The sequence below is a fragment of the Ceratina calcarata genome, unplaced genomic scaffold, assembly GCF_001652005.2.
Source record: "Ceratina calcarata isolate Rehan_Ccalc_2016 unplaced genomic scaffold, ASM165200v1 scaffold39.2, whole genome shotgun sequence".
In the NCBI taxonomy this organism is placed as follows: Eukaryota; Metazoa; Arthropoda; class Insecta; order Hymenoptera; family Apidae; genus Ceratina; species Ceratina calcarata.
In genome coordinates this window covers 3,262,679-3,280,239 of record NW_017162322.1, presented here as the reverse complement: position 1 = coordinate 3,280,239, position 17,561 = coordinate 3,262,679, and the positions used below count along the sequence as shown (strand labels likewise).

General features: G+C 39.5%; 5 protein-coding genes across 5 annotated transcripts; 3 read left to right on the top strand and 2 right to left on the bottom strand.

The window, feature by feature from the left end:
* Nucleotides 1-796: 796 nt before the first annotated feature.
* On the bottom strand, nt 797-4,024 carry pAbp (poly(A) binding protein). Its single transcript, XM_018026804.2, has 4 exons — nt 3,475-4,024; nt 2,572-2,882; nt 1,552-2,497; nt 797-1,480 (listed from the first exon to the last, which is right to left on the bottom strand). Exons 1-4 carry the CDS (start codon nt 3,665-3,667, stop codon nt 1,038-1,040), a joined length of 1,893 nt encoding a protein of 630 aa, XP_017882293.1. The 5' UTR covers nt 3,668-4,024; the 3' UTR covers nt 797-1,037.
* A 557-nt stretch (nt 4,025-4,581) lies between these two features.
* Nucleotides 4,582-5,418, top strand: LOC108626203 (cytochrome b-c1 complex subunit 7). Its single transcript, XM_018026750.2, has 4 exons — nt 4,582-4,730; nt 4,835-4,882; nt 4,961-5,136; nt 5,221-5,418. Exons 1-4 carry the CDS (start codon nt 4,691-4,693, stop codon nt 5,296-5,298), a joined length of 342 nt encoding a protein of 113 aa, XP_017882239.1. The 5' UTR covers nt 4,582-4,690; the 3' UTR covers nt 5,299-5,418.
* A 544-nt stretch (nt 5,419-5,962) lies between these two features.
* NaPi-III (Na[+]-dependent inorganic phosphate cotransporter type III) lies at nt 5,963-9,307 on the top strand. Its single transcript, XM_018026749.2, has 6 exons — nt 5,963-6,700; nt 6,819-7,581; nt 7,656-7,862; nt 7,945-8,155; nt 8,231-8,874; nt 8,981-9,307. Exons 2-6 carry the CDS (start codon nt 7,378-7,380, stop codon nt 9,209-9,211), a joined length of 1,497 nt encoding a protein of 498 aa, XP_017882238.1. The 5' UTR covers nt 5,963-6,700; nt 6,819-7,377; the 3' UTR covers nt 9,212-9,307.
* Nucleotides 9,308-9,637: 330 nt separating this feature from the next.
* Nucleotides 9,638-12,090, top strand: LOC108626201 (EF-hand domain-containing protein 1; the record flags this gene model as incomplete). The annotated part of the gene is made up of 4 exons (XM_026814445.1): nt 9,638-9,837; nt 9,902-10,224; nt 10,350-10,798; nt 10,882-12,090. Coding segments are annotated over 4 exons (1,911 nt in total), but the record flags the coding sequence as incomplete, so codon positions are not given.
* A 1,058-nt stretch (nt 12,091-13,148) lies between these two features.
* Ythdf (YTH domain-containing family protein) lies at nt 13,149-17,362 on the bottom strand. The gene is made up of 4 exons (XM_018026824.2): nt 16,750-17,362; nt 16,617-16,644; nt 13,975-15,761; nt 13,149-13,887 (listed from the first exon to the last, which is right to left on the bottom strand). The coding sequence occupies exons 1-4, from the start codon at nt 16,783-16,785 to the stop codon at nt 13,840-13,842; spliced, it is 1,899 nt and encodes a 632-aa protein (XP_017882313.1). The 5' UTR covers nt 16,786-17,362; the 3' UTR covers nt 13,149-13,839.
* Between the last annotated feature and the right edge of the window lie 199 nt (nt 17,363-17,561).

The following is a 17,561-nucleotide window of genomic DNA, read 5'->3' as shown; positions in this document are numbered from 1 at the left end:
CAGATCTGATGTTCAATATTTTTTTTCTCGAAATCTAACGTACAAAAAATCCTGAAAATTTAAGTACAGTAGAGCTGAATGATATAAGACAAGGCTGTGTCACTACGCGACCCTATAATTCAGGGATTCCATCTCTTCAGCCATTCTTCACCTTTCGTCTGTCCTTATTCAGAACTTTTCACACTCCATTAGTCACCCGCTTTCCTCGATACGTTGTACGTACATCCAGTTTTGAACCTGAATTTTCTGAATCAAAATACTTTCTTCCATTTCATACAAACTAGACAGGAGACTAACCTGACACTTATTGTTAAATTTATATTATAATTGTATCGTTACATCTATCATAGCTGGATTTATTAAAATAATTTACTTAGCGAAAAGATGATTCAGTATTTTCTTTGTCCGTGTTAGTTCGTATAATAGTCAAATGAAAACCCTAATAACAATTACCACTTCGTTATTTACACGCATAGACTGCTTGATGTGTGATCATTTTTAGACCACGCATCGATCAGAATTGACAATCAATACTTTATTACACTTTAATTTATATTTAGAAATTATTTAAAGTACGCATCGAAGAGGACGTGATTTAAAATTCGACATACGTCTCTGAATGAAAAACTCTGGTGTAGTTTTCAAACATTTCAAATAATTTATTCTCTATAGTTTCATTACAATCATTTGTTGGTTACACAAAATTAATGATACAAATATATTAATAGTAATTAAATGAAGATTAAAATCGAATCGACGTAAAGGATCGAAGGTAGGGAAATAATGAAGTCGATCGTATTTTTAAAGGAAAATTTATTATCATAAAACTTGATGAAAAACCCTTTCGTGATCAATTATTAGTTTTGAATAACAATTTGTTCCTGCCGTTCTCGCATTCAGCAATCGCTTAAGCCACCGTAAAGCTTCTGAAATAATCGTTTTAAACCAAGGATAATCGCAGAATGAGGAAGAAACAGAACTGAACAATCGTTATGAACAAATAAAGGAAGAATATAAATGAATCGTCCTAAGATGTTTTACTCTTTTTTCGAAGCCACAGCCTGTTTGGCCTGATGAGCTTGCAGTACAGCTACGGCCTCCTCGACCTTGGCTTTCAGCGATTCGTTATGCTCCAGCATATGCAGGAGCTCTGAGTTATCGATCTCCAACAACATTCCAGTTATCTTTCCGGTAAGTTGCGGATACATGCATTGAATCAACGGGAAGAGTCGCTCTCCCAGCATTTGCTTCTGCTCTTGCGGCGGAGCAGCTGCCAGCATCGACGCAGTCAATGGTTCCTGGCCTTGGATATGAACAGCTTGCTGAACAGGAGTAGGAGCAGGTATCGCCATTGCTTGCGGTGGATTACGCATGTTCGACGTGTATTTGTAATTCGACGGACGGCTCTGGGCTGAGACTCCTACCGTCGGTCCGGCCATAGAACGACTCTGCATGTTCGCACCACCGACCGTTTGTTGACCTGCGAAAGACGAACGTAATTAACAGAAATTCTTATTCAAGACGAAGTACAAGGAGAGAACCGACCGTTACCTGTGATAGGTCTAGCGGATAAAGTATTTCGCATTGTACCAGCTTGCGCAGTCGGAGCACGCGGAGTTGCCCTAAATGGTCCTTGCATCGTAGCGAAACCGGAGCTTCCGGTCTGTGCGTTGGGTCGCACTTGATTAGGCTGCGCTGGCCAACGCGGCGTCGTACGAATCTGGGCCATCTGTGCGGGTCCGTAGAATCGTTGCGGTTGTGGCATAGTGGGTACGAAAAAATTCCCAGCGCCGCCAGGTTGGAAAATCTGACCCATTTGTTGCATCCGCATGTTCGCCAAACGTTGCATGTATTGAGAAGCAAGATGCGCCTTGCGATCTTCTTTGCGCTGAGCCAGAGCGACGTACAACGGTTTGGTGACTATTATACGACCGTTCATCTCTGTCACGGCCTTGGTCGCTTCTTCCGGAGCGGAGAAACAGACGAATCCGAAGCCCTTGCTGCGGCCTTCCTCCATCATGACCTTCGCGGAAGTAATCGTTCCGAACGGCGCGAACTCCTTGCGCAACCTATCGTCGTCTATGCTGTCGTCCAAGTTCTTCACGTAAAGATTCACGCCTTGATAACGGTTCAAACGTTCCAGTTTCAATTGTTCGAATTTCCTCTTCAACTCCTGTTGACGCTCGGCCTTCTTCTGCGCCCGTCCGACGTACATGCATCGACCTTCAGCAACCTCTTTCCCATTCAGCTCGAGTACCGCTTGCTCAGCCGCGTCAGGATCTTCAAAAGCTACAAAACCGAAGCATCGAGACTTCCCATCTTCCTTTATCATTACTTTGTGACTGGTGATGGTCCCATATTTCTCGAACATTTCTTTAAGTTTGTCGTCGGTCATATCTTCTCCGAAGTTCTTTACGTAAACATTGGTGAAGAGCTTAGCCTTCTCTCCCAATTCCTTCTCACGTTCCTTACGGGGTATGAATTTTCCAACGTAGACCTGTAAATGATGAGACATGTGTGTGACACAGTTTTCGAAAATAATGAGAGACGGTCAGATGTGTTGAGTCATACCTTTTTGCCATTCAGTAACATCCCGTTTACTTTGTCAATAGATTTATTTGCTGCCTCTTCTGTTTCAAAATGAACAAAACCATAGCCTTTCGAAACGCCTGATTCATCCTGGGCTACTTTACAACTAAGTATGTTACCAAAAGCAGAGAACGTATCGTACATTGCTTTATTGTCTATGTTTTTGTCTAAATTTTTTATGAATACATTTCCAACACCAGATTTCCGCAAAGAAGGATCACGTTGAGACCACATAATGCGAATAGGCCGCCCCTTTATCATATCGAAATTCATGGTATCGAGAGCACGCTCCGCTAAAGAAGAATAAATACAGTTAAAATAATACCAAGTACTTATCTATGCCGTAATTAAATTACTTATTTGTCTACGCGAATTTTACAATTTCCTCCTAAGATTCATATAACAGCATTTACGCTTTTTTAAGTCGAGGAAAAACATTTAAGATACTAATAATTTTTAATGGTGGTCGGAGAACAATTAGTACGACCATATGGACAAGCTGTTAAATTCCTTGGGGGGGAGGGGATATTCTTCGTACGTTTTTATTCAAATAATCAGGCATGGACGTGACAAATACTTCGCAGATAGTAATCCATTATCATCCATGATTGGGAAATGTAATACGTGTCAGAAGATACAACGGTATCGAGGGGAATTAGCAATCGAGTAAGGGAATTGAAAAAATAAAGCATGACTCAACCGACCGTTAACTACATACTAGGTATCTACTTTGTTCGAAGTAGGTTTCAATATGGTGGTGTCGTACCGTTCGAAACACGTGTCAACCGCGGATAAATGATGTAACAAAGGATGCCTTTTCTTTTTACGAAGATCTCGGGTATCTGGGTCAGACGAGTATTAAAATAGTTAATCGTTAACACTCACCATCGGCGGGTTGTTGGAAGTTGACATAAGCGTAACCGAGCGAATGTCGGGTGATCATATCACGGCAGACGCGTATCGAGAGCACGGGCCCAGCCGATGAAAACTTCTCGAAAAGCATCGCTTCGGTAATATCGCCGTGCAGGTCACCCACGTAAAGCGAGGCCATAGGATAATTCGGAGCTCCCGGATTCATTTTCGCAGTATTTCAACGTCGGTGCAACTGGCTTAACTTGAAGATTAACTCACGTTTTTTGGTACCTCCCGTTCCTTCAATATGGCTTACGCTCTTCTGACCACGTTGCTGCTGTTCGTAACGCGATGATTACTATTTTTTTCCACACTTTTACTTACGTTTCGCGGTTTTCAGCTACGGTTTTTCGATTTTTTTGTTTATGTTTTTTGTAATTTTTATATTTTTTTGGGGTTTTTTATTTTTATAGAAGAGTTATTTCACGAATGGAAGTGGGTTGTGTGACCTATTTTGTGGAAAAAGGAGACACAACCACACGTGAACACAACTCTACTCTTAATGAGGAAGAGGCATTGAAAGTAGTTCCCTGAGAGCTTATATACCGACCACAGAACCCGTTCCGCACACGAAAAGTAGATCTTTATGTAAAATAGTATAACACCATCTGCATCTGCAATGCTGCCACGCGAATGCAATCATCATCGTGAACTCTGCGCTATCTATAGGATATGCCAAAATGGTCCTGTATATATATACGTTTTATTACAATTTTTCTCAAGATGATACGAAACTGTTCATTTTCACTGTTAAGAATAGTCACTCTAGGATGTTCAAAATAATCTAATGTACTCGAGAGAACAATCTTTAATAAATGTAATCGAATTCCACGTCAGTTTGTATAGGAATATTTCACATCGCTTGTAACGTGCAAAATACATATCTTGTGTTTCATTGCAAATACTATATCATTCAACAATGATGGATAAGAACAATTAAATATATATAAAGTAATCTTTAATGTTTATGCTGTATAAAGCGAAAACTAACAAGAAATTATACATGGAACACTAGGAATTTTAATGTTACTTGTCAGACGAGTTTAGGAACCCTCAGAGAGTAAATTCCTCTCTGCCTATATACACAGCAATGTAGCATATATTATAGTAGAGTAGTCAATAATAGCTTCGAAATAGCAAGTGTATTTCGAACCATTTCGAACAGCGATTTTATAATTAAGCATTCAAAATGACTGAAATGTTTGCAGCGTATTTAAGACGCTCATTCCGTACGTAGATCTGCGATATATAAGACCCATTTTTAAAAATGTTTGTAACGTCTTTAAAAATCATGTTCTTATATAATTACATACGTTTATTCTATATCTCGTAGCTGGAATTCAGAAATGGGTGTACAACTATAGTGGATTTAATAAATACGGTATGCAAAATTTATACACGCGAACATTAACAATAGGTATAAATATCAGTTGAGAAAGTTTACTTTTTACCATCTCAGGCTTGCGTCGAGAGGATATCATTCACGAAACGCCAGATGTGATAGAAGCGTTGAGACGAATACAGCTGAGGTCCCCAGAAGTAATAGAGGAACGCAATTTTCGTATTGTCAGAGCTATGCAGCTGGACTGCGCGAAGAAATATTTGCCCAAAGAACAGTGGACGAAACTAGAAGAGGTAATTTGACGCGAGCGGTTAACAGAATGTATTCTTCTGCGATCGTTCCCCGATCTTAAATGTAAATTAAATTTCTTCAAATAGGACGATCTCTATCTTCTACCTGTACTAAGAGAGGTGATAAAGGAACGTAAAGAGAGACAGGAATGGGAAGCTCAGTAATGAACAAAATACAGTAGTCTGTACTAAATATAATTATCCAACATTTAATATAATTATCTAATGAACTGTAATCCCAGGATCATCGAACTGTACATATAGAATAAAATTCGTTCTTTCGAATTCCATTGTTTAATATGTAAGAATTAGGCATAACATTTGAAGTATACGATTCAAATTCAAAAATGAAACAGATGAATTGCTACGTCGAGCACGGTATTTTATTATCACTTCTATATGCATCTCCAATTATTCCTTATTTCGTAGATATATTTTGTAGACGTAACGATTTATTTAAAGCACGTACATGCCATTCAAGTATCACAATAATTAATAATTGACAAGGATGGACCTTTTGTTCCACGTGTATACATATATATATATGTATATATGTATACAGAAAAGGCGATTATTGGTAATTATGTTCGCATAAATTCGTAGCTCATTTATCACCCTTTATGCAACGACTTATTCATAATTCCCCTAGGCTGCACTGATCAGTGTCTATTACAATGCTAAATGCGATTACACGAACAGAAATCATCAGGCATGTTAGAATATACTGGAGACTGATAAATCAATCGGTCGTCCATTGATTTACAGATATAAAACACGTCGTATTCACGGTGATATAAAGCGATTCCGCGTCAGCACACGTAAGTAAAGAGTTTCGCGGGCAAATGGCGGATCAATATTTCACCCCCACGCGGATCCGAGCGGCATCCCCGATTGCCGAAGATTTATGCTAAGTAATTTGAGTTCCGTGAGTGAGGAATACGTTTCAGTTTGACATTTTCTTTCCTATTTAGTAATTAAATCTCGGTGTATTCTTTTACGCCCCCGTGACACCGCAGTGCGTACCTTCCGTTCGATTTTTAATAACAAGCTTTTAAAACAAGAGTCGCATGGTGAGACTGTACCAAAGAATGACGCAAACAGTGGTAATTGGAAATTGAAACTTTTTAAAATTTTTCTACGTAAACATGATACAATACGCTTGAAAGCTTTGCTCGTCGTCTCAATCGTCACTCTCTTAATTTATTCCGTATAATTCGTCTAGCTGTAACTATTACTTAAATCTTTGAAAACTTTGTGTCGTGTTTTATGTATGTACATGTATCTCCTTTGCTGTAACTGGTTTAATCGTTTTATTTCACGTTCTACGCGCGAAAAGGGCGAAGGATAACGTTCCTTAAAGTCAATTTTTTCAAAGAACCGTGCAGTTCAATTCGAGCGTCGAGTGGTGTTGCTACGTGAAGAGTGGCAGAGGGTAATAACCACCCCTGCGAAATCGAACGTGAGAAAATTGTCAAAAGGTTTTCTACCAGTTCAGTAATCGAATTTGTTTCGGAGATATCGAAATACTCCTCGAATTTTGAAAGAGAATTACGATGCACGCACGAAGGTAATTAAAACAGAGTGATCGCATTGCTTTCAAGAATTTCTGTATTAAAATAGTTCAATTTCGATAAACGCCTATATGTCAAATTACGAATATCATTACACGGTGTGGTTAATTACAGATGCCAGAAGAACAGCGATCATTCTATGTCCAAAGAAAAACAACACTAATAATGAATATGTATAAAGTCGAACGTAACATTTTATATTTAAAACAAAGTATAAAATTTAGGACAGTATTTACACAATAACTGCTACTTCGGTGCTGTTCAGCATTCCAATTACACCTTGTTTTATTGAGAAAAACGATGCTACCAGGTGCTGCGCCAAGATACTACCTCTATCTGCTACGTGTACAAAGTTACAAAACTCATTGTTTTAGAAGTGAAATGAAGAAGTATTAAATATATATATAAATATATATATATATATACACATCACATATACATGTACACATATATTAGGAATTTAAATATAAATGGAGAAATATATTCTGATCTATATAAATATTTATATGTAAATGCATGACGGATAAGGGTGGAAGTTCTTCCTTGATACATGCTCTCTTACTCGAGAATGTATCGCTTGGGAATTACAAGAAAATGTTCTAATAAAATGATCTACTGACAAAAGATCCGCATACGAATAGCTCAAAAACCAGTTGATATCAAAGGAACAAAGATGATCATACCATACGATGAGAGCTTGGTATGGATAGTAGTGGTTGGATTCATAGTGGCCTTTATTCTGGCATTTGGAATCGGGGCAAACGATGTTGCTAACAGTTTCGGGACGAGTGTTGGTGCTGGAGTACTCACGATTTTTCAGGCCTGCATCCTGGCAACCATATTCGAAATTGCCGGAGCTGTACTCATTGGCTATAAGGTATTTCGAAGATTCATGTACATTTTTTCTACCGGGTCTCACAGCATTATATTTTAAATTTACATGTACTTTAGGTTTCTGATACTATGAGGAAGGGTATACTAGACGTTACATTATACGAAGGCCATGAGAAGGAATTAATGATAGGTGCATTGTCTAGTTTAGCTGGATCCGGTATTTGGATGATGTTAGCAACAGCATTGCGATTACCTATTTCTGGAACGCATTCCATTGTTGGTGCTACCGTTGGTTTTTCACTGGTATGCAGAGGTACTGCAGGGGTTAGTAGTCGTACAATCTCAATCGTATTAATAAAGAAACGAAACAAAGGAACGTTAAAATCTAGTAAGTGTATATTTACAGGTAAAATGGATAGCTCTTGCAAATATAGCTGCATCTTGGTTCGCGAGTCCTATTCTTAGTGGAATTGTATCAGGTGCTATATTCTGGGTTCTAAGCAAATCAGTACTTGAATCTAATAGACCCTTGGAGCGAGGTCTCCACATCCTCCCGTTAGTATACGGTCTTACTGTTGCTATTAACATTATATCAGTTGCACATGATGGTCCTAAACGTGAGTGACTTCATGTTTCATTCGTTTTTTCTCCCTCATTTTAAGCGAAATTTAAATGATCACTTGTACTTTTAGTTTTGATGTTAGATCGAATGCCATGGTGGGGTAGCGTGCTCGCCGCGATAGGTTTAGGTTCAGCATCGGCACTCATCGTTTATATATTTGTCGTCCCATGGCAGAGAAAACAAATTTTACTTTCGCTAAGTGGCAACGAAAAAACAACGGCCACGACAACGTTCGGTACCTGTGATAAAAAGGAAACGACAGCGTTATCTGTTATTTCTGAAACCCCATGTAGTAGTAATAGTAACGGTAACGCGAAGGAAGCAGCACCGAAATTGCGTGGCAATAGCAGTGCGAGTCCTCTCTTAATGGTCGCGGGATCTGACGCCGAGAGTGCTCAAAACGATGTTAATAGGAAGGAGGAGGAATTGCCGGAGATATCCAGGCTCTTTGCCTTTTTGCAAGTGCTGACTGCAGCGTTCGGTAGTTTCGCTCACGGTGGAAACGACGTCAGCAACGCGATCGGCCCACTTATCGCGCTCTGGGCCGTGTACGCCGAGGGATCGGCCAGACAGGAAGCGGAAACACCTATGCTTATATTACTTTACGGCGGTTTGGGAATATCGACTGGTCTTTGGGTCTGGGGACGTAGAGTGATACAAACATTAGGACAAGACTTGGCGCGTATCACACCAACTACTGGATTTACAATTGAGGTAAATATTTCATAAATGTAAGACTCTCTTCGAGTTTACATATGTACGTGCTACGTACATGCACGTACATACTTTTAATTCACACATAACTGCGTATGAATCGCAGGTGGGTGCTGCGTTGACCGTTTTGTTGGCAAGTAAGGCTGGTTTACCTGTGTCAACAACCCATTGCAAAGTGGGATCCATCGTTTGCGTGGGGTGGGCCTCTCGCGGCGGTGAGGGTGTCTCCTGGAAATTGTTTCGCAATATAGCGTTCGCCTGGTTAATTACCGTGCCGATGGCAGGCTGCTTGTCTGCAGCGTGTATGGCTGTTTTTAAGGAAATAATTAGTTTATGACTTCACAGTCGGGACAACTGACAAGTTCTAGTAAAAACCATCCAATGCTACTGTTGTCAATAATTTATGCAGAATAAACGATCGAATGTAATTTGACCTAGTTGTTCTTTTCAAATATCAGCTATGCACATATACATATTATTACATACATATATACATGTGTAGAGTGTAGATCATTATATCATTTGACAATTAAGAAAGTTAACGATTGATTAGAATATGTTATATCGATACGTGCGATATGGTTGTCATAGAAACCATCTCAAACGGATCATTTAGCAGTAGCACGGATCGTAGTCGGACGCTCCATAGAAATGTCTTTTGGAAATATACTTTCTTAAACGTTTTTTTACAATTTGATATGGAAAAGCTACCACTTTTACCAGGCTTCAGCTTTCAGGATCCGAGTGTAAGTGATAAAAACGATATGAATTAAAAGCTGCATCTGAAGCAACGAAATTAAGCGGAAACACGTTTTGTTTAAAGATCAAAGATTATAGATTATTACAAAAATTTAATTTTTTGAACGGTTATCGCGTAGTACGTGATAGCAATATTGGTATCGGAGGAAGACCGTTAGACGCTGCATCCAGTGCGTACATAAAGGAGGAGGCGGGTTCCGCACAGTGAGTAATAAATGATGTACCGAGTGTACAATAATTATGATCTTATAAAACTATTCATGTTTAGCTATGATCCATCCTTAACGTACGGTCGCGTGAAGGGATACGCGTGTCGACAGTTCATCCCACACTATGCGGTGTTCGCCCAAAAGTGTCTCTGTTTTAAAGCATTCTTCCGCCAAGGAGTGTTCAACTCACCGGATGAACACTTTCGTATACGACACGTCAATATATTGTATTTTTTGGAGGACGATACCGTATGTGTGATAGAGCCTCCGGTTGACAATGCCGGCTTCCCTCAGGGGAAACTCGTTAGACGGGGCAAAATTGAGAAAAATGTAAACGGTGATACGTTTCATTGGAAGGATTTTAACGTTGGAATCGATGTATGTAAGTTTGAATAAAGAGACTTTCGAGTCTAGATATTGTAACACCGATCTTTCTCATTTTTCAACATATCTCATTCTTCTATATATGTATCTATATGTTATCTCATTCTTCTCATTGTTCCATAGGTATTTATGGAGTAGTTTATCATATTATCGATTGCGATCTATTTACTAGAGAGTTTTTAAGCAGTCAGGGTATAGACGTTGGAGATAAAGAAGAACCTCCTGTAGATCCATATATGGAACTACGTGCCAGCAAACTGAGAATACCGACTTGCGTCACTAAAGTTCCGGACGATGTTAGACGAAGATTTTTGGAATACGATTCGATGGTCTTGTCGTTCACCGCGACTTGGAACGACGACGTTTATAGAATTATGTATTTCCTAATGGACGACACGATAGCCGTTCGCGAGATACAAAAACCTAACAGTGGAAAGGATCCTGTACCGATGCTGTTGAAAAGGATGAAAGTGCCGAAGGATTGGAAGAATTTACCATCGTCTTATCCGGCCGCGTACATGGAATACGGTGATCCAGAGATCCTCGAATACTATACACCAAAGGATTTTATAGTAGGTCTCGCTCAGTAATCTTCTACCGAGAGTAGTACAAAGGGTTTCCGAAAATGTGAAGTATCGTTTTCTTCTAATTACAGATAGGCGGCACAATTTTTATATTCAATCGACGATTCTTTTTACACGATTGCGATTCTTTTACGCGAAAATATTACTCGGATATGCTGGGAATGCCACAACCGGAGAAAATACCCCTTCCAAGGGAAGACGTCAAGTCCGCGCCGGAATATAAACCTCCACCGCATATAATTTTCGGTACTACGGAGGACACTTATGTCTCTTGCCTCTCGTTCATGCCTCGACCACCCAAGAAGGATGTGATTCGGCAACTTCTTAATTTCCCGAAAACATTACGTTATTCTATGAAAATGGACGCAGTACACCCGGAGGACGAGGATCGCGATTTCATTTTAGAATACAGTTTAAGCGAAGGGACAATACTGATACAAGAGCTCGAGAAGCGTAATTCGGGGCGTCGCGAGGGTTGCTTCCTAAAAGCGACGCTCGTCCCGAAACCGAAGACTGGAAGAGACAATCCGAAATATTATACGCCTCAGGATTTCTACATCGGCGCAAAGATCAACATCTTCAATCACTATTTTATCATAACCGGCGCCGATCTTTTCGTCTATCGTTATGTCGAAGCGAACCCTGAAAAGTTCCCACCGGAGGTACGAGACACGATTCGCGATTGTCTAGTAAAGCAGAACTTGCTCTCCGAAGACATTGAGGTGACGGCGAAAATGATCCAAGATAAAAAGGAGGCCGAACAGCAAGCGGTGAAACCGGCTGAAGCTACTATTGAAAGAGACGTCGATATGAAAGAATGCATAAAGGATTTCGAGGAGCAAGCTAAGTGTAGATACGAAGGAGAACACGGTGAGTTGAGGCCACGTACACCGCCACCGGAAGAGCTATGTCCGGGTTTAGCAAACCCCGAACCGTTGCCCTATTCCTATCAGAATCCAAGCACCGTAAAGAAAGAAGTACGGTGGGACGACGGGGTGAAGCAACAATAAAAAGTGTATCATTCTTGATTAGTAACTACGTCCAATACAATATCTTGGACTGTACCGAATATACAAACATGCGATTTGCATTGCACATTGTATTCGATTGCAAAATGAAGTTCAGATAAATCTTTGGGATTCAAACGAACATTTAAATAAAATTCTAAAGTATGACTTGAAGAGAGTAATATTTTTAATAATGATTTCTCATGAAACAGCTATCAGTTCAACGAAACTTGTTAAATGTAGCTCAAATAAAATACAGAAATTTGATATACAGCAACAATCGTTTGGAAATGCGTAGACACTGTTACATGGCTACCTTAAATTTCAAATGATGAAACGATTGACAAACATTAGTCATAGATTTTCAACGTTGATATATTACTATTTTTTTGCAACATTCATAATATAGAAACGAGGAAAGAGACGTTTACTGCACATTATTCAAATTTCCTTAGTGTTCGTAAACTGTATACAAAAGAAAATTAATTGCCATACTATGCATGTATGCTTGATTAAAAAATCTGTTTAATTCATTGATTAATTTCATACAATTTCATGAATAAACTTAAAATCTCACATTACTACTTCACGTTTACCTCGTATGAAATATCTGATCACTTTGCTAAAATACTGCTAATTTCCAATAAAATGTAACTTCATTCTTATAAAATTTAAGAAACAAAATTTCATCATCATCATCATGCTCGACTGCTTCCTTTACAATTTCCTAGAAATTAACTTGTATACGTAGCTATATGTAAATATCGTTAACTACCGCAAAAGTAATTAAATCTAAGATAAAATCTATTATATTTTTGCATGTGTTTTTAGTTCACTAAATTCACATTAGTTAAGCAACTTTAGTTACGTTCATTTTTCGTTTCGTACATGTAGCTCGTGAAAAATCGTTCAAATTTAGAAATGTTACTGTCAAACAATCCTTTTTCTTTTTAAACGATATGGAGAGGTATATATTACGTACGTTCCTCCTTCCTTAAATATAAAAAACCACGTAGTTTCATTTTCAATGAGGACAACTTCAATTTATAAAATAATGAAATCCTGACAAAAAGAAATATATCAAACATTAAAAGAAAAAGGAAATAACAGATAGTTTCAACAATAAGATCCACCTCACGAAATTTCCATCGAATAGTACAATTAATGATCATTACATGTCACTATAGAATAACTGCAATATTATTGTTCCTTTTTTTCATATAATATTTTAGATCGTTTTTGCAGTCCATGAATAATATAATAATAGGTAATATATATATATAATATATATAATATATATAATTTGCAATAGTTATAGAATATGCATAAAATAATCAGTTGACAATAATTTCTATTATTATCCAATGATCAAGCATAATTGTTACAAATTAAACTTAAAACGTTGTAATAAGCCCTTGCACCTTTATAACAAAGAAAGGTGGTGAGTCCTTTCAGCCACAGGCACCAGGTTACATGTCCATCGAAGTTTAAAATGGTAATTGATTTAAATGACACTTGCTTATAATATTGTTCTCGTATAGATCTTTTTTTTCATTATCAACAAAAGTTTAAGCACATTTTACAAGGGTTAGTCCACATATTACAGTTTTTTCTTCTGTTCCATATCTCTTTTTTTTCTCTGTCGCTTTTTTTCTTCTTTAATTTGTACGTTTTAAGAAACACCTTTCGATGAATAGCACGCAACACCACACTATACGCATTACAACCGTCAGCAAGTTATTTACCCGATATTCCTTGGAAATAGAATTACGATCCTCTTCGTAATAGTTTGCGATTAGATAAGATTCTCATGATGACGACGCGACGACGCTAATTATCATACAAGTTGATTATTTAACAGAAGGAGATAGTCTCAGTAATGAGAGTTTCTTCACAGTAATTAGAAGCCCTTTGTGTATCCAAGAAAGCAAAGGTAAGTAGTAAGACGATAATTAGTCGTAGCGTGCTTCCTTTACGTTGATTACTATTATGAATAGTATTAGATTCTTGTTGCATCCACCGCTACTGGCGTGAACCACCTCTGCCTCTCACGCGACCACCATCCCGATCCTACAAATGACAACCATACATTACTCATCGAAGTGAAATGCTTTCATGTATCTCTGTACATTTTAACGCTACAGTGTTATCACTTACTTTGCGTTGATGATGTAAATGCGGTTGATGCGGTTGATGCGGGTGATGCTCCCTTGAGAAATCTGAATGTCCTCTGTTTCTATGATTGGAAGAGTGATGATGTTGTATAGCACTCGGCGGCGCTTTGCGCTGATCGTCTTCCGCCTGCTTAAGCTCGTAATGTCCGAAATCGTCGAAGATGCTGGTCGAATGCCGGTACGTATGTAATATACGCAACACTAACACACCTTTCGCGTGCGGTACCTCCTGGGCATCTCTCGAATTAGTCACTGGTTTATTCTCATTGTTCTCTAATCTAATGTGACGAAGTTGAACGTTTGGAACGTCTTTAACGTAGATCCAACGTACACGAAACTGGCCCTTCCATTTGTCCTGCGACCATACCGAACTGTTGCTCTTGTAGTCAACAGGTGATACCATTTGAGCCATGCCGCAGAAATGGCCAGATCCGTTCACGGAGAAGAACAAGTATAAAGGCGCGCCTTCGCGATTGGCTTCTCTGTACGCCTGATCCAATCTCTTGTTACCATGTTCCGTGCTACACCAGATCTCGTACTTTATAGATCTATGAATATCATCTTCGGAATAGGACTTGATTACAAAAAACCTAGCCCCGGGCGCTGTCTCATCGAATTCTACAGGGTTATAATCATTTTTCACTTTTAGCTCGTCTAAAACAGGATGCGACTGTGATTGCGTTATTTGTTGCTGTTGCGACTGCAACTGCTGCTGCTGCTGCTGTTGCTGCTGCTGCTGCTGCTGTTGCTGTTGCTGCTGCTGCTGTTGCTGCTGCTGCTGCTGCTGCTGGTGTTGTTGTTGTTGATGGTGTGACTGCTGCTGCTGCTGTTGGTGTTGTTGATGTTGATGCTGCTGATGATGCTGCTGCTGTTGTTGTTGTGGATGCATATGAATCTGTGACTGTGGAGGTGACGGAGGTGTCGTAGGCTGCCTGTTCCAACACGGTGGTGGAGGAGGAGGTCTCTGTCTTTGAGCTAATGGTGGAGGCGGTGGAACAGGTGGCTGTACTTGTAGCGGCGGAGGAGCTGTCGGAGGAGGCGCAGAAGATTTGCCTTCGCCCCATGTCCCAATGTCCATATTATGCTTCCCTGGCACGATCGGTGGCGGTGGCATACCCGCCTTTTTCTTCATCCCCTGAGACGACGAGAGCGGAGGTACCGGCTTTGCAGGCTGGCTTGCGACACTGGCCCATGTTATCTTCCTAGGTTCCTTCGCCTCCGGTTTTATCGGCTGATTTGACGATGCCTGTTGGTCTTGACGCGGAACCTCTCCACTTCCCAGTGACAAGCCTTGCACACTCTGTTCAATAGTCTTAATCTCTGTATTACTAGGTGTTGGATAATTTTCATTTCCGCGCGGAGCCTGGTAATAATCCTCGTAACGGGTCTTTCTCGGAGTGCCCCAGGCACTGAAATCACCGTTTCCATGAAAATAATTGAAGGGAGGCTGGCCAAATGTGCTAAAACCGCCTCCTGCACTGGCAGAGAACATTCCGTCCATACCGTACGCATCGTGGCTTATTTGACCTCCATAGCCAGAGAGGAACGCAACGGGATCTGTCCCATTTGACCAAGTACCGTCCCCAGCGCCGAACGTTTGATAAGGGAATGAGGTGCCTGCGTAGTAAGGGCTATACGGATCGCCGGTTCCAATCGGATAGCTTGAATGATGCGTGCTGTTGCCTCCTCTCCATGAGTCAAATCCGGTATCTTCTCCACCAGCATGTTCTGTCTGTGGCTGTTGCTGGTGTTCTTTAGGTCCATTGCTCACTACCAAGATGGAATTTTATCTCGTTAATCCACTGCATGTACTCATCTTCTTTTAATCGAAAAATTAACTTCTCAACAACACAATTCGACCAACAATTTTTTATTAAAACAGGATGACATAGTAATAATCAGGCAGAACATAAGAATACGATTTACAATATTTATACATTTCAAATAATAATATCTATGCAAGTTTGCGTTATGGTGTTCCAGAGGAACATATAGAAAAACGATCGTTCTCTTCCATTACGCGAGCATTTGTTAAATAATGCTAAATGGAAATGCGAGGAAGTAAAAGTAACACCTTGTTGTAAAATCTTAATTATGGTAATTTAAATCACAGCACACTTTTTTATCTTACTAAAAGGCCAGTGATCATGTGCGAATCGTATTTGAATTTAATAATCTCGCTGATTTTATACTATCGTCCGCGTATAATTATTGTTTCTGTTAAAGTTTAATACAAAATGTGACATACATTGGAACATACTTCTAAATTTATTTGAAGGTAAAGGAATGAAATGCGATGACAATGTATAATATTCGTAGAAAAGGTACATTCGAAATATATTAAAACATCGGTAGGTTAATGCACTACGTATTTATATACCTACAAATACACGTATCAACCACGGGTACGGACGTAACAATATTTCGCGGTATTTAAAAAGATATACACGTTTATCGTGCCGTGACACGAAGTCTTTCTAATAGAGTGGCAGATAATAAATACAGGAACTGTGAATGATCATAGTTTTAGCAAATAAAAAAAATACATGCACTTGCGTGGTGAACATACAGCTATTTTTTATTTGCGAACCGATAGAGACGAATAAAAGAGATAACGAGCCTCACCTTGACTGTTGGTTTGTCCTTTCATCCGCTGCATTCCGTTGCATGGAAAAATATACAAAATTTAGAATGGCTGTCTTCAGTGAAAGGTATGTATCTGCGGTATAGCGGTGTGGTAGCAAGTCAACACACTGACCTGATTTGATACAGCACCTGCCAATCCAGTTGACATAACCTGTCACACACTCTGTCCGCTCTTCACAGACGCCGAACGGACGGCTGTCCCTTAATAAAACGAGCTGTTTTCTTTTTCCTTCGAACGCAGCACCACGGTTACATACAACAGCCTTATACCACTCGAGTATGCGGGGACACTTCGTTTCGTACGAGGCGGTCGCAGAGTTCGTGATCCCGCGAAATACCTGAGACCTCCGCGTGCTTTTCCGCGTAATTGTCTTCCCGCGAGAGAGTCTCAGGAACCCTTTCTTAGAACCCTACTAACACTTCGGGACCGATAGATTTTTCAACAAAATCCTCAACTCCGAATAATAACTACGTGACGTGCACTGACCTCTTGTATAGTATTAACAGATTGTCTAACGTTCGCAACGACAAGGTCCCTATGCGGTCATCTCGGCGAGCGTGCAAGATTCCGACATCTCGATTTGTTAAAAAGTATACAGAACGTTTTATTATACACGAGACTAAAGTAATTCTTCGACGTAATTTCATGTGGTTCGGCTTTTACATTTATCGCTGTAATACAGTGTCGATATATACATTTTCTATCCGAACAGTGCGAATATTTTTTTAATATTGATGTTCGCCAGTTTCTTAGCTCTGCGATGATTAGAGCTAGAACCAGCTAGAGCTAAAGAATCAATGTCGAGGACGACAAATATGTAGTCACATTTTATTCAATTCGCGCGTACCTAAATAAAGAAAAATTATAATTAAATGATGTAATTTGCTAAATGATAGAAGAAAACAATATACACAGTAATTTTG

Bases quoted from the DNA above. Each gene is read 5' to 3' on its own strand.
- pAbp (XM_018026804.2), bottom strand. From the start codon at position 3,667: ATGAATCCGGGAGCTCCGAATTATCCTATGGCCTCGCTTTACGTGGGT. The intron at 2,883-3,474 runs GTGAGTGTTAAC...ATTCTTCTTTAG, and splicing joins CTTCCAACAACCCGCCGATG to CGGAGCGTGCTCTCGATACC. The intron at 2,498-2,571 runs GTATGACTCAAC...CATCATTTACAG, and splicing joins TGTTACTGAATGGCAAAAAG to GTCTACGTTGGAAAATTCAT.
- LOC108626203 (XM_018026750.2), top strand. From the start codon at position 4,691: ATGACTGAAATGTTTGCAGCGTATTTAAGACGCTCATTCC. The intron at 4,731-4,834 runs GTACGTAGATCT...TATATCTCGTAG, and splicing joins GTATTTAAGACGCTCATTCC to CTGGAATTCAGAAATGGGTG. The intron at 4,883-4,960 runs GTATGCAAAATT...TTACCATCTCAG, and splicing joins TAGTGGATTTAATAAATACG to GCTTGCGTCGAGAGGATATC.
- NaPi-III (XM_018026749.2), top strand. From the start codon at position 7,378: ATGATCATACCATACGATGAGAGCTTGGTATGGATAGTAGTGGTTGGA. The intron at 7,863-7,944 runs GTTAGTAGTCGT...GTATATTTACAG, and splicing joins TATGCAGAGGTACTGCAGGG to GTAAAATGGATAGCTCTTGC. The intron at 8,875-8,980 runs GTAAATATTTCA...TATGAATCGCAG, and splicing joins CTACTGGATTTACAATTGAG to GTGGGTGCTGCGTTGACCGT.
- Ythdf (XM_018026824.2), bottom strand. From the start codon at position 16,785: ATGTCAACTGGATTGGCAGGTGCTGTATCAAATCAG. The intron at 16,645-16,749 runs GTCAGTGTGTTG...AACGGAATGCAG, and splicing joins CAGGTGCTGTATCAAATCAG to CGGATGAAAGGACAAACCAA. The intron at 13,888-13,974 runs GTAAGTGATAAC...TGTCATTTGTAG, and splicing joins ATTTACATCATCAACGCAAA to GATCGGGATGGTGGTCGCGT.